Source organism: Carcharodon carcharias, chromosome 14 (assembly GCF_017639515.1).
Source record: "Carcharodon carcharias isolate sCarCar2 chromosome 14, sCarCar2.pri, whole genome shotgun sequence".
In the NCBI taxonomy this organism is placed as follows: domain Eukaryota; kingdom Metazoa; phylum Chordata; class Chondrichthyes; order Lamniformes; family Lamnidae; genus Carcharodon; species Carcharodon carcharias.
This window is the reverse complement of record NC_054480.1, coordinates 1,833,592-1,848,221: the sequence shown is the minus strand read 5'-3', so window position 1 is coordinate 1,848,221 and position 14,630 is coordinate 1,833,592. Positions and strand designations below refer to the sequence as shown.

Genomic DNA, 14,630 nt, shown 5'->3' with positions numbered 1-14,630 from the left:
GTTTCGATGCACCACTGAAACCTTCCCAAAGGTAGTTCTACAGCTTCAAGTTTTAAATTTTAACCTGAAGATTTTCCGCAACAGCAAAACTACACAAATTAGAATGCCAATAAGGAGCAACAACTTGAGGTGAGAGTGACTGCCCTTGGCATCAAGGCAGCATTTTACAAGAATGGCATCAAGGAGCCCCAGCAAAACTGAAGTCAATGGGAATCAGGGGCAAAGTTCTCCACTGGCTGGAGTCATACCTAGCACAAGGGGAGATGATTGTGGTTGCTGGAGGTCAATCATCTCAGTTCCAGGACATCACTGCAGGAGTTCCTCAGGATAGTGTCCTTGGCCAAAACATCTTCAATTGCTTCATCAATGACCTTCCTTCCATCATAAGGTCAGAAGTGGGGATGTTCTCTGGTGATTGCACAATGTTCAGCACCATTCGAGATTCCTCAGATATTGAAGCCATCCATTTTCAAATACAGCATGACCTAGACAATATCCAGGCTTGGGCTGACAAGTGATAAGTAACATTTCCAATGAGAGAGAACTTAACCATCGCAACCTGACATTCAGCAGCATTGCCATCGCTGGATCCCCCACTATCAACATCCTGGGGTTACCATTGACCAGAAACTGAACTGGACTAGCCACATAAATACTGTGGCTTCAAGGGCAGGTCAGAGGCTCGGAATCCTGTGGCGAGTAACTCACCTCCTGACACCCCCAAAGCCTGTCCATCATCTACAAGGCACAAGTCAGGAGTGTGATGGAATACATCACTTGAATGAGTGCAGCTCCAACAACACTTAATAAGCTTGACATCATCCAGGACAAGGCAGTCCACTTGATTGGCACTCCATCCACAAACATTCACTCCCTCCACCACCAACATACAGTAGCAGCAGTGTGTACCATCTATCAGATGCACTGCAGAAACTCACCAAGGCTCCTTAGACAGTACCTTCCAAACCCACAACAACTATCATCTAGAAGGACAAGGGCAACATTAGTTTCAGTCTTGTCAACTTTGCATTTGCTAATGCAAATGCTCCCCAAATACACTTCTCATGGTTACCCAAAAGACCATAAGATGTGGGAGCAGAAGTAGGCCATTCGGTCCACCATTCGATGAGAGCATGGCTCATCTGATAATCCTCAACTCCACTTTCCTGCCTTTTCCCCATAACGCTTGATTCCCTTACTGATTAAAAATCTGTCTATCTCAGCCTTGAATATACTTAATGACCATGTACAGTAAAGAATTCCACAGATTCACTATCCTCAGAGAAGAAATTCATCCTCAGCTCTGTCTTAAATGGCTGACACCTTACTCTGAGGTTATGCCCTCTGGTCCTAGACTCTACCACAAGAGGAAACAACCTCTCAGAATCTACCCTGTCAAGCCCCCTAAGAATTTTAAATGTTTCAATAAAGTCGCCTCTCATTCTCCTAAACTCCAATGAGTACAGGCCCCACCTACTCAACATTTCTTTATAAGAAAATCTTTCCACACCAAGGGTCAACCTAGTGAACCTTTTCTGGGCTGCCTCCAATGCCAGTATATCTTTCCTCAGATAAGGGGACCAAAACTGTATTCTACGCGTGGTCTAACTAGTGCCTTGTATAGTTTTAGCAAGACTTCCCTATTTTTATACTCCATTCCCTTTGAGATAAAGGCCAACATTCCATTCGCCTTCCCTATTAACCTGCTGAACTTATTTGCTAGCCTTTTGTGATTCATGCACAAGGACTCCCAAATCCCTTTGTGCTGTAGCTTTCTGCAGTCTTTCTCCAGTTAAATAATATTCAGCTCCTCCATTCTTCCTGCCAAAGTGCATAACCTCATATTTTCCCATGTTATTATTACAATTGTACAGGGTGTTGGTGAGGCTGCATCTGGAGTACAGTGTACAGTTTTGGTTCCCGTATTTAAAAAAGGATATACTAGTAATGGAAGCAGTTCAAAAGAGATTCAGTAGGCTGACTCCTGGGGTGAAGGGGTTGACTTATCAAGAATGGTTAAACAGGTTAGGCCTTTATTCATTAGAGTTCAGAAGACTGAGGGGTGATTTTGTTAAAACATACAAGATTCTGAGGGGGCTTGACAGGGTAGATGTTGAGAAGACGTTTCCACTAGTAGGGGAATCTCGAACTAGGGGACGTAGTTACAGAATAAGGGGACACTCATTTAAAACCAAGATGTGAAGGAATTTCTTCTCTTAGAGGGTACTGAATGTCTGGAATTCTCTACTTCAGAGAAGTGTGGAGGCTAAGTCATTGAAAGTATTTAAAGAGGTAGATAGATTTTTGAAATATTGGGGAGTTGAGGGCTATGAGGAGCTGGCACAAAAGAGTAGTTGAGGCCTGTGGCAGATCAGCCATGATCTTATTGAATGGCGGGGCAGGCTTGAGGGGCCAAATGGCCTACTTCTGCTCCTATTTCTTATGTTCTTATATTTCACCTGCCAAGTTTTTGCCCACTCACTTAACCTATCTATATCCCTCTGTGGGCTCTTTGTGTCATCCTCACTGCTTGCTTTCCCATCCATTTTTGCATCCTACCCTTTATGACAACATCTGGAAACAGGCTCAGGAGATGACCTGGAATCTGAATGAAATTAATTCACTTTTTTCCCCACTTTGCAGCTTAAATATCACTAAAGAGACACTCAATGGCGAAACTTTTCAACAGAAATGTCTATTCTGTGATTCTATGATTGGGCAGCACTTGCTGAACAATCCTGAGAGTGCTAAAAGCTGTACTAAGAGCCAATTTAAGATAATCAGTTGAGCTCATAAAATTAGTAATGTTTGAAATAAATTGGCAACTTTAATCAAATGACACGTCGTTCAGGCTCAGGTGATGTCAGGAGCCTGGGTCTTGCTAGAAGCGACATACATTCATACACAGGGACCCGTTCTCTGCAAACAAAAGGAATGTGTTCAAGCCTTGAAGCTTTTTTGAATTACCCGAAGCTAAGGGAGCCTTGCGGTCCTCCTGAGTGCAACATGTCGCACTACCAAGCAACTGCTTGTCGCTTCACTCAGTGGTTGCCATTTCTAAATCACAACACACACACACACACACGCAGACAGCTGTGCCAGAACCTAAAACACACCCGTTACATCAAAAGGTTATTTGTACCAAAGAATCATAGCAAAATCATTGGTACAGAATAAAAACACAGCACACTTAATTTTACTGAGCAAATATCCTCATTTCAACATACGCTGTACATTCAAGGAATTCAAGGTAGAAATAACAAAATAAAAGTAATGCCAAAATTCAAATAAAAACAAAGTGCTAGAAAAACAGATTTGTTAGAAAGAACAGACAGCTTCTGACATTATGGGCTCTTATTGTCTCACTAGTCCCATTCGCTATTAAATAGAGGAATATTCTTCCATTGTCACCCAGAGTAAAATCAACAACTTAAAGACTTGCCATGACATGCTATTTGCTCAGTTGACATTAGCAAAGCAACAGCAAGAATTTACATACTGCCTGTGTTCAGACCAAACGCAGTGTTCAACCACTTCCTAACTCACCAGAACCAATCAATCCCAACAGCAGAGAGATTCTGGGGAAAATTTTGCCCAAACTCATCAGGTGGGATCCGGCAGAATGCTGATTTTTATACCCGCTCAATGCGGACAATTTAAACTCCTCCCGCCAGTCAGGAAAATGACAGGATTGGGTACAATGTTGGTTTAAAAACAGGAACAGGATACGTATAATCAGCTTTCCGCCTGATCCAATGGATTTCTCGATTGCTGGATTAAGATAAAATGTCCTCTACTTTTATCTTTAGCTCCTTTGCTGTGGTAGCTCATCCCACCACACACATGGAGTGTCAGTTATGAAGCTGGTCACTGGAAAGATGTAAGCACTGCAGACTATGGTCAGTGACTCCCAACCAGAGTGCAAGTAGCAAACAAAAACAGAATTACCTGGAAAAACTCAGCAGGTCTGGCAGCATTGGCGGAGAAGAAAAGAGTTGATGTTTATCTCCGCCGATGCTGCCAGACCTGCTGAGTTTTTCCAGGTAATTCTGTTTTTGTTTTGGATTTCCAGCATCCGCAGTTTTTTTGTTTTTATTTATGCAAGTAGCAAACGTCTATTGCAACCTTGGAAATTTTGATGCCCTTCACTTTCAATTTTGTAAAAAAAAAGATTCCTAATATTCAATGGCATTACCATTGCTGAATTCCCCCACTATTGACATCCTGAGGTCACCATTGACCAGAAACTGAACTGAACTAGCCATATAAATACAGTGGCTTCAAGAGCAGGTCAAAGGCTCGGAATCTTGCATAGGGCAACTCATCACCTACTTCTCCAAAGCCTGCCCACCATCTACAAGGCACAAGTAAGGTTTTTACGTAAAGTTTGAAACTAGGATCTTAAATCGAAACGAGGGAAACTACAAAGGTACAAAGGGCAAACTGGCTATGGTAGATTGAGAAACTACATCAAAGGTATGACGTAGACAAGCAATGGCTAGCATTTAATGAATTAATACATGATTTACAACAAATATACATTCCTTTATGGCACAAAAACCCAGCAGGAAAGGTGATCCAACCATGGCTAACAAGAGAACTTAAAGATTGCTTTAGATCAAAGGAAGAGACTTATAAAGTTGCCAAAAAAGTTGTAAGCCTGAGGATTGAGAGTATTTTCGAATTCAGCAAAGGAAGACCAAGAAACTGATAAAGAAAGAGAAAATGGCATATGAAAGTAAACTAGTGAGAAACATAAAAGCGGACTGTAAAAGCATCTATAAGTATATAAAAAGGGAAAGGTTAGTAAAGACAAATGTGGGCCCATTACAGACAGAGACAGGAGAATTTATAATGGGGAATAAGGAAATGGCACAGAAACTAAACAAATACTTAGTACCTGTCCTCACAGAGAAGTTACAAAATAACCTCCCTGAAATACTAGGGAACAAGGGGCTAGCGAGATTGAGGACCTGAAAGAAATTAGTATTAGTAGAAAAGTTGTACTGGAGAAATTAATGGGACTTAAAGTAGATAAATTCCATGGATCTGATGATCTACATCCAGAGTGTCAAAAGAGTGTAAAGATAGTGAATGCATTGGTGATCATCTTTAAAAATTCCACAGGCTCTGGAATGGTTCCTGCAGATTGGAAGGTAGCAAATGTAACCCCACTATTTAAGAAAGGAGGGAGAGAGAAAACAAGGAACTACTCACTATTTAAGAAATACTCTCAATTTTTGTCTTCCTCCCAAAATGGATAACTTCACATTTTTCCACATTATATTTCATCTGCCAAGTCCTTGCCTATTAATTTAGCCTGACTAAAGCACCTTGGAAAACAATGGTAGGGCTGGACAGAGTCAACATGGTTTTATGAAAGGGAAATCATGTTTGACAGATCTGTTGGAGTTTCTTGAGGATGAAACTAGCAGAATAGATAAGGGAGAAACCAGTGGGTGTGTAGTATGCAGGATGTTGTTGTATTTGGATTTTCAGAAGGTTTTCGATAAAGTCCACACAAACAGTCAATAAGCAAAATGAGTGCATATGGGAGTGGGGGTAAAATACTGGCATGGATTGAGGATTGGTTAACAGGCAGAAAACAGTAGGAATAAACCATTCTCAGATTGACAGACTGTGATTAGTGGGCTCCCACAGGATCAGTGCTTGGGCCCCAGCTGTTCACAATTTATATCAATGATCTGGATGTTGGGACAAAATGCAATATTGTGCTCTCTTCGGCAGCACATATACTAAAATTGGAACGATACAGAGAAGATTAGCATGGCCCCTGCGCAAGGATGACACGCAAATTCGTGAAGCGTTTCAAAATGCAATATTTCCAAATTTGCTGATGACACAATCTTAGTGGGAATTAAGTTGTGAGGAGGATGCAAAGAGGCTTCAAGAGGATTTAGACAGGCTAAGTGAGCAGGCAGGAACATGGCAGATGGAATATAATGTGGAAACATGTGAAGTTATTCACTTTGGTATGAAAAACAGAAATGCAGAGTATTTCTTAAATAGTGAGGGGTTGGGAAGTGTTGATGTCCAAAGGGACCTGGGTGTCTTTGTTCGTGAATCACTGAACGCTAGCGTGCAGGTGCAAAAAGCAATTAGGAAGGTAAATGGAGTTGGCCTTTATTGCAAGAGGGTTTAAGTACAGGCGTAAAGCTGCAACTGTATAAAGCCTTGGTGATACCGCGCCTGGAGTATTGTGTACAGTTTTAGTCTTCTTACTTAAGGAAGGATGCAACGGAGGTTCACCAGACTGATACCTGGGATGATGGGATTGTCCTATGAGGAGAGATTGAGGAGACTAGGCCTGTATTCTCTAGAGTTTAGAAGAATAAGAGGTGATCTCATTGAAGCATACAACATTCTTACAAGGCTGGACAGGGTAGATGCAGGATGTTGCCCCTAGCTAGGGGAGCTAAAACTACAGGACACAGTTTCAGGATAAGAGGTAGGCCATTTAGGATTGAGATGTGGAGTAATTTCTTCACTCAGAGGGTGGTGAATCTTTGGAATTCTCTACGCCAGAGGGCTGTGGAAGCTCAGTCATTGATTATGTTCAAGACAGAGATCGATAGATTTCTAGATATTAAAGATATCAAGGGCAGAATTTTGCCCTCATCGGGCAGGCTCAGTGGGGGCAAGAGGGAAGCTGACCGTCACCCGCGATTGGACTGCAACTGCGATTTCACTCCTGCACTCTGCCTGTGTGGGGGGAGGGGGAAGGTGAGCGGGTTACTTCGGACATGCACGCAGATGCACGCAGGAAAAGCTCCCTGAGGTACACAGCTGCCTCAGGGGGCTGAAGATATAAAAAAAAATCAAAAATAATGAATTTAAAAATGCTAAAAAAAACATACCCCCCACATGAGCGGGGCATGTTATTAATGAAAATTTAAAATTCTTATTTTATTTTTAATTGCTGTTGGAAACCTCATCCCACCTGTCAACGAGGGTTCCTAAAAAATGGAAAGGCCACTTGGCCTTTTCGTCCGCCTGCCAACCGTAAGCTTGGATGGGCAGTGGAAAATTACATTTTATTGATACTTTAATGCCCTCAATAGGCCTATTAATTGTTGGTGGTTGCGCTGCTGACTCCTGCGAGCACCCACCAACTGAAATATGACGCAAATGCACAACGACGCTGGACCCTTCGCCCAACGTCATCACACATCATTTTACGCTCGTTCGCCCACCCGCCCAGGGTAAAAATTCTGGCCCAAGGATATGGGGATGCTGTGGGAAAATGGTGTTGAGATAGATCAGCCATGATTTTTTAAAAATTCAATTTTTATGGGCTGAGGGCTTCACTGGCTGGGCCAGCATTTATTGCCCATCCCTAGTTGCCCTTGAGAAGGTGGTGATGAGCTGCCTTCTTGAACCGCTGCAGTCCATGTGGCGTAGGTACACCCACAGTGCTGTTAGGGAGGGAGTTCCAGGATTTTGACCCAGTGACAGTGAAGGAACGGCCGATATATTTCCAAGTCAGGACGGTGAGTGGCTCAGAAGGGAATTTCCAGGTGGTAGAGTTCGCACGCATCTGCTGCCCTTGACCTTCTATATGTTAGCGGTTGAGACTTTGGAATGGCAGAGCAGGCTCAAGATGCTGAATGGTCTACTCCTGTTCCTATGTTCCAGAAGCGTGATGGAATGCTCGCCACTTGCCTTTATGACTGTAGGTCCAACAACACTCATGAAGCTCAACACCAACCAGGATAAGGTGGCCCACATGACTGGCACCCCGTTCACCACCTTAAACGTTCACTCCCTCCCTCATTGATGCACAGTAGCAGCAGTGTGTACCATCTACAAGATGCACTACAGGAATTCACCAAGGCTCCTTCGACAGCACCTTCCAAACCGACAACCTCTGCTACCTCGAACAAGCGCAGCAGATACATGGGAACACCACCACCTGCAAGTTCCCCTCCAAGTCACTCACAACCCCGAGTTGGAAATATATTGCTGCTCCTTCACTGTCATTGGGTCAAAATTCTGGAACACTCTTCCTACCAGCACTGTGGATGTACTGCAGCATTTCAAGAAGGTGGTTCACCGCCACCTTAAGGGCAATTAGGGATGGGCAATAAATGCTGGCCTAGCCAGCGACATCCACATCCTGTGAATGAATTCATTTAAAAAAATTATTCAAAAAATAATACACCTTCCACAGGCTCAGGATGCCCAAAACACTTTAAAGCCAAGTAAGTATGTTTTTGAAAACAAAAACAGAATTACCTGGAAAAACTCAGCAGGTCTGGCAGCATCGGCGGAGAAGAAAAGAGTTGACGTTTCGAGTCCTCATGACCCTTCGACAGAACTTGCGTTCGAGTCCAAGAAAGAGTTGAAATATAAGCTGGTTTAAGGTGTGTGTGTGGGGGGCGGAGAGATAGAGAGACAAAGAGGTGGAGCGGGGGGGCGGGGGTGTGGTTGTAGGGACAAACAAGCAGTGATAGAAGCAGCTCATCAAAAGATGTCAACGACAATAGTACAATAGAACACATAGGTGTTAAAATTAAAGTTGGTGATATTATCTAAACGAATGTGCTAATTAAGAATGGATGGTAGGGCACTCAAGGTATAGCTCTAGTGGGGGTTTTTTTTTATATAATGGAAATAGGTGGGAAAAGGAAAATCTTTATAATTTATTGGGAAAAAAAAAGGGGGAAGGGGGAAACAGAAAGGGGGTGGAGATGGGGGAGGGAGCTTACGACCTAAAGTTGTTGAATTCAATATTCAGTCCGGAAGGCTGTAAAGTCCCTAGTCGGAAGATGAGGTGTTGTTCCTCCAGTTTGCGTTGGGCTTCACTGGAACAATGCAGCAAGCCAAGGACAGACATGTGGGCAAGAGAGCAGGGTGGAGTGTTGAAATGGCAAGCGACAGGGAGGTTTGGGTCATTCTTGCGGACAGACTTTACAGCCTTCCGGACTGAATATTGAATTCAACAACTTTAGGTCGTAAGCTCCCTCCCCCATCCCCACCCCCTTTCTGTTTCCCCCTTCCCCCTTTTTTTTTCCCAATAAATTATAAAGATTTTCCTTTTCCCACCTATTTCCATTACATAAAAAAAAACCCCCACTAGAGCTATACCTTGAGTGCCCTACCATCCATTCTTAATTAGCACATTCGTTTAGATAATATCACCAACTTTAATTTTAACACCTATGTGTTCTATTGTACTATTGTCGTTGACATCTTTTGATGAGCTGCTTCTATCACTGCTTGTTTGTCCCTACAACCACACCCCCGCCCCCCCGCTCCACCTCTTTGTCTCTCTATCTCTCCGCCCCCCACACACACACCTTAAACCAGCTTATATTTCAACTCTTTCTTGGACTCGAACGCAAGTTCTGTCGAAGGGTCATGAGGACTCGAAACGTCAACTCTTTTCTTCTCCGCCGATGCTGCCAGACCTGCTGAGTTTTTCCAGGTAATTCTGTTTTTGTTTTGGATTTCCAGCATCCGCAGTTTTTTTGTTTTTAAGTATGTTTTTGAAATGGATTCAATGCTGTAGGAAACTAGGCAGCTAATTTGCACACAGCAAGATCCCAAAAACAGTAACGAGATAAATCATCAGATAGTCTGTTTCAATGATACTGGTCGAAGGATAAATATTGGCCAGGACACCAGGGAGCGCTCCCCTGCTCTTCTTCGAAATAGTGTTATGTGATCTACTCCAGTGGAGTTTAATACGTCATTAGAAATACAGGCCAACTCAAAAAGTTCTGAGGAATGCATATTAAGTTACATGACGCAAGGATTTTGAGATCAAAAATTTCATGAGGTCAATCCAAGTGCATCACAAGGTTTTTGGGCTCATTATTCCGACAATAACATTATACTGGATATAGCTTAGGTGTTCTTCCTGCACATTTCAATTCCTGGGGGATTTCCTCAGTCAGCCAGATGGGCAATCTGGACAACTGGTGTCAACCGATGATACCATCACAGGCCATCGCAACTAATTCCAAGCTTGGTCACACTCATACACTTGGAAGCATTGGACATTCATCAATGCGTAGCCACCAGGAACAGAAACTGTGGCTGATTTTTCTCTTGCTTAACCCAACAAAATTGAAGACAATTGTGACACCAAAACACTGCCTGTAGACAGCACATAACAGCACTGACTGGGGATCGACCCCAGCACATTGTCTAGTCTGTCCGTCCAGCCGGGCATTGTCTCTGGCCTGTGGGCTCCAGTGTCACTCCTTGTCTAAGTTGTTCAGTATCATTCTGGACAACGCAATGACCACCTGGCAGCTTTTTTTTTTAAATGCCTACATTTACCACCCCTTCCAGTTACATTTCAAGCTTCTCAAATTCCTACTGGATGAAAGTTTTGAATTACTTCTCCTATTTATGGCCCTTCCTCTCTTCAAAACTTCATCAGAGCCCATAAACCTTTCATAATTCACCTGGACAATTCTGGGAGTTGGCCAAAATAACCAGCTTTACCTGTGCATCCGTTAGCTCCTCTGTGGCCTGCGATGCCTTTGCTGCCGACTGCTCCTGTTCGGAATTCTCCCCCGGAACACCATTTTTCCTTTTGCCTTTCTTCTTCTTTTCAGTTGGTGTTGGGCCTTGCTCTTTGCTACAATGAAATAATTTAAAAAAATGTTTAGTAAATTATTTCCCTTATAACATCTCTTCTTAAGTGTACAATGGAAGACAATTTTTTAAATGTATTCTTTCACGGGAGGTGCGCATTACTGGCTAGGCCGACATTTATTGCCCATTTCTAACTGCTTGAGAAGGTGGTGGTGAGCTGCCTTCTTGAACCGCTGCAGTCCATGTGGTGTGGGTACACCCACAGTGCTGTTAGGGAGGGAGCTCCAGGATTTTGACCTAGCGACAGTGAAGGAACGGCGATGTATTTCCAAGTCAGGATGGTGAGTAACTTGGAGGGGAACTTCCAGGTGGTGGTGTTCCCATGCATCTGCTGCCCTTCTCCTTCTTGGTAGTAATAGAAGGTACTGTCGAAGGAGCTTTGGTGAGTTGCTGCAGTGCATCTTGTAGATGATACACACTGCTGCTACTGTGGTTGGTGTTGGAGGGAGTGAATGCTGAAGGTGGTGGACGGGTGCCAATCAAGCAGCCTGCTTTGTTCTGGATGGTATCAAGCTTTTTGAGTGTTGTCGGGGTTGCACTCATCCAGGCAAGTGATGAATATTCCATCACACTCCTGACTTGTGCCTTGTAACTGGTTGACATGCTTTGGGGAATCAGGAGGTGAGTTACTTGCTGCAGAATTTCCAACCTCTGCCCTGCTCTTGTAGCCACGGTATTTACCTGAACAACCAGTGAACCAAACTAGGGCTCTGGGGGATTATTGCACTAAGTCAGTGTCTGTGCTAAACTCATGCAGTACAGCTCTGGAATCACAAAGTATCAGCCATGGCTCAGTCATATTATTCTAGCATCTTTCAAATTGCCAGCACAGACACAATGAACTGAACGGCCTCCTTCTGTGCTCCATTGGTCCATGACTCTATGAGTCAAATGCTTGTGCTTTAAGTCCACTTCAACAATAACCTGAATTGATGTAGCGCCTTTAACATAGTAAAATGCCCCAAAGTGCTTCACACGAACGTTATCAGCCAAACTCTTACGCTGAGTCACACAAGGAAATATTATGACAGGTGACCAAAGGCTTGTTCAAAAAACTAGGCTTTATGCAACATCTTAAAGGAAGGCAGCAAAGGGAATTCCAGAGGTTAGGGCTTAGGTAGCTAAAGGCATGGCCATAAGTGGTAGAGTGATTAAAAGCAGGGGATGTGCAACTGGAGGAGGCTTACGTGGTACTCAAGGCTCACATATAGGATCTGGGCTCTCTAGCAAAGTACCTTAGGACTACAAAGTGTTTAGAACTATACACAGTAAGAGTCAGCACCTTCAGGAGTTGAGAGGGAATCCGGGGAAATAAACAGCATTGTGGAGTGGAAGTAGATGGCAATGCTATAAATTCCACTTCAGGAAACATCATGAACTTGGACTAAACGCCTCAAATTGAGATATATCTGCTTTAAAAAAATTGTACATGCAAGACCTTCATGTAAAAAGTGCAGAGATGACATCAAGAGCTATGAAACACAATTTATGTCTCATCAATGAACTGACCTGATAACTTACTGTTGACAGGAGCAGGTTGTGGCCACAGCCATGAGTATAAATCTGAGCCAGTCTTTGGAATGCATTGTTTCTTCCATAAATTAAAGAAACTACTAAAGTTATGCTAAGAGATAAAGAGGCTCAAAGGTTTAGGAAGCACTGTGTTTTCTATGAGAGTCTGTTTTGGTGTGTGCTATATCTCTTCATATATAAAACTTATTAGTTGAATTAAACTGTGAAACACTAACCCTGCTGAGGGATTCAGATGACCAACTACAAGAGTCAGTAGAGTAATTAGAACATTCTCACTCCAACTCATTCCAAGGAACTCAAAACTCATGGCCTACAGTACCCCAGGTTCTAAAACATATTTTCACATTTTTCTAGTCTTCTCTTCTAATCGTTTCACCCTTGGTGCAGTCCCACATTGTGTGCCCTCATGAAATAGGGCAAAGCTTACCAAAATGACTGCTGAGTGTGACAGATCAAAATACTCTGTGCAGAGTCTCCTGGCTAAACACCTGATATTTAGTGAAAGCATCAATGTCCTAAAATAACAAGGAGTGGGTCTCTTTTTATCCTCTTTATCCCAGGGGTCACCAAATGTGAAAGCATGAAGCCTAAGCCTGTGTTTTTTATCTTTCAGTCATAGCATCCATGACATTTTCATCGTCATGGCTGACAACAAGGCTGCAGATCAAATCTGAGACACCTCTGGCATGCATTACTCAAAGACAAATAGGGAGCATTGCAACTGGCAATTTAAGGAATAAAATGATTGTTCTTGGGATGCAGGCAACGGTGGTAAGGTTGGCACTTATTGCCCACCCCTAATTACCCTCCGAAGATAGTGGTTGAATCTTCCAACTACTGTAACCTGTGTGTTGAAGGTACTCCCATTGTACTATCAAGTAGGGTGCTCCAGGATTTTGACCTAGCAAAGCTGAAGAAATTATGGTATAGTTCCAAGCCAGGATGGTATGTTACTTGGAGGGGAACTTGCAGGTAATATTGCTACCCCTGTCCTTCTGGCTGCTGGAGGGCAGGAAGGGGTTGTTGAAGTAATCACGGCAAGTTGCTGCAGTGTATACTGCAGCCTTGACGTGCTGGTGGAGGAGGGAGTGAACGCAGCCTCATTTCAAAGGCACTGACCAAGGGAAGTGCTTTATCCTGGACGATGTGGAGCCTCTAAAGTGTTGTTGCAGATGCACTCAACTAGGCAAGTGGCAAGTATTCCATCACACTAATAACTAGAACCTTGTAGCTGGTGGCAAGGCATTGGGGGTTCGGAGCTAAACCACCAATTACATAATAAACAGTTTCTGCCCTGGTTTTATATCTATATTGATATGGTTCCTTGTGTTCAATTACAGATGTGGATGTCCACCAGGCCAGCATTTATTGCCCATCCCTAATTGTCCCCAAGAAGGTGGTAGTGAGCTGCATTCTTGAACTGCTGCAGTCCATGTGGTGTAGGTACACCCACAGTGCTGTTTGGCAGGGAGTTCCAGGATTTTGAGCCAGCGACAGTGAAGGAACGGCGATATATTTCCAAGTCAGGATGGTGCATGGCTTGGAGGGGAACTTCCAGGTGGTGGTGTTCCCATGTGTCTGCTGCCCTTGTCCTTCCAGATGGTAGTGGTCATGGGTTTGGAAGGTGCTGTCTAAGGAGCCTTGGAGAGTTGCTGCAGTGCATCTTGTGGATGGTACACACTGTTGCTACTGGTTGGTCTATTTGAACTCTAGGTCAATTAGGATGTCTCTTGCCAGCCCAAGCCAGATGGTGCTGTGGGGTGCAACGTTATCAGAGGAGTTGTGTTCTTTTAATACATTCTCAGATTGGAAGGTTCTGGCAAGTCTGTCTCATCCCTAGCTGTTCTGAGAAAGTGGCAGGGACTTTCTTCAGGAACTGCTGCATTTGCAGTTTGATGCAACTGAGTGGTTTGCTAGGCTACTTCAGAGGGCAGTTAAAAAATTAACTGTACCCTGACCCCTTGTTGTTCCTCTATCCCATTTAGGCTTTTATCCAAGAATACGTGGCCTCCATATTGTAAGCAAACATACCATCTCTACTTAACTTAATAGAAATTAAGTTTCCAATTACAAGCCCAATCTCCAAGTTAATTAATATTTTCTTATATTTTGTCAGTCTTCCTCAGTACTTACCATGAACAATCCCAAGTAGGTACTGACAGCAAAATTTGAAATTATACTTCAAATTCTGAACCAAAAGCTTTACCGCTAGAAAATGTGCACATCAGTGGTCCCATCACTGATCCCTATAGAATGCCATTTTGTGCCCGCCTATATATGGCCTACAGTATGATAACAGCTGATGTTAACTGCTGCGCAAACCAAATCCCAGAGAGAAACTTGGCTTATGGGCCACAGTCTTTTTTTTGCATTCTGAAAACAAGATGACGACGTGCTGATCTCAACAGCAAGTCACCCAGTAACACCTTTGGGATTTTAAGATTAAAAATAAAGTTTTATTAACAAGA

General features: G+C 43.3%; 1 protein-coding gene and 1 non-coding gene across 4 annotated transcripts in view; one reads left to right on the top strand and one right to left on the bottom strand.

Moving 5' to 3' along the window:
- chd6 (chromodomain helicase DNA binding protein 6) overlaps positions 1-14,630 on the bottom strand; it is a 242,710-nt gene that overhangs the window by 141,273 nt on the left and 86,807 nt on the right. For all 3 annotated transcript variants that reach the window (XM_041204558.1, XM_041204557.1, XM_041204559.1), the window contains exon 3: positions 10,477-10,612. In XM_041204558.1, coding sequence (XP_041060492.1) covers positions 10,477-10,612 — 136 coding nt within the window. The remainder of the gene's footprint in view (positions 1-10,476; positions 10,613-14,630) is intronic.
- On the top strand, positions 5,733-5,839 carry LOC121287694. Its single transcript, XR_005945226.1, has one exon. It is a non-coding gene; the product is annotated as a U6 spliceosomal RNA (small nuclear RNA).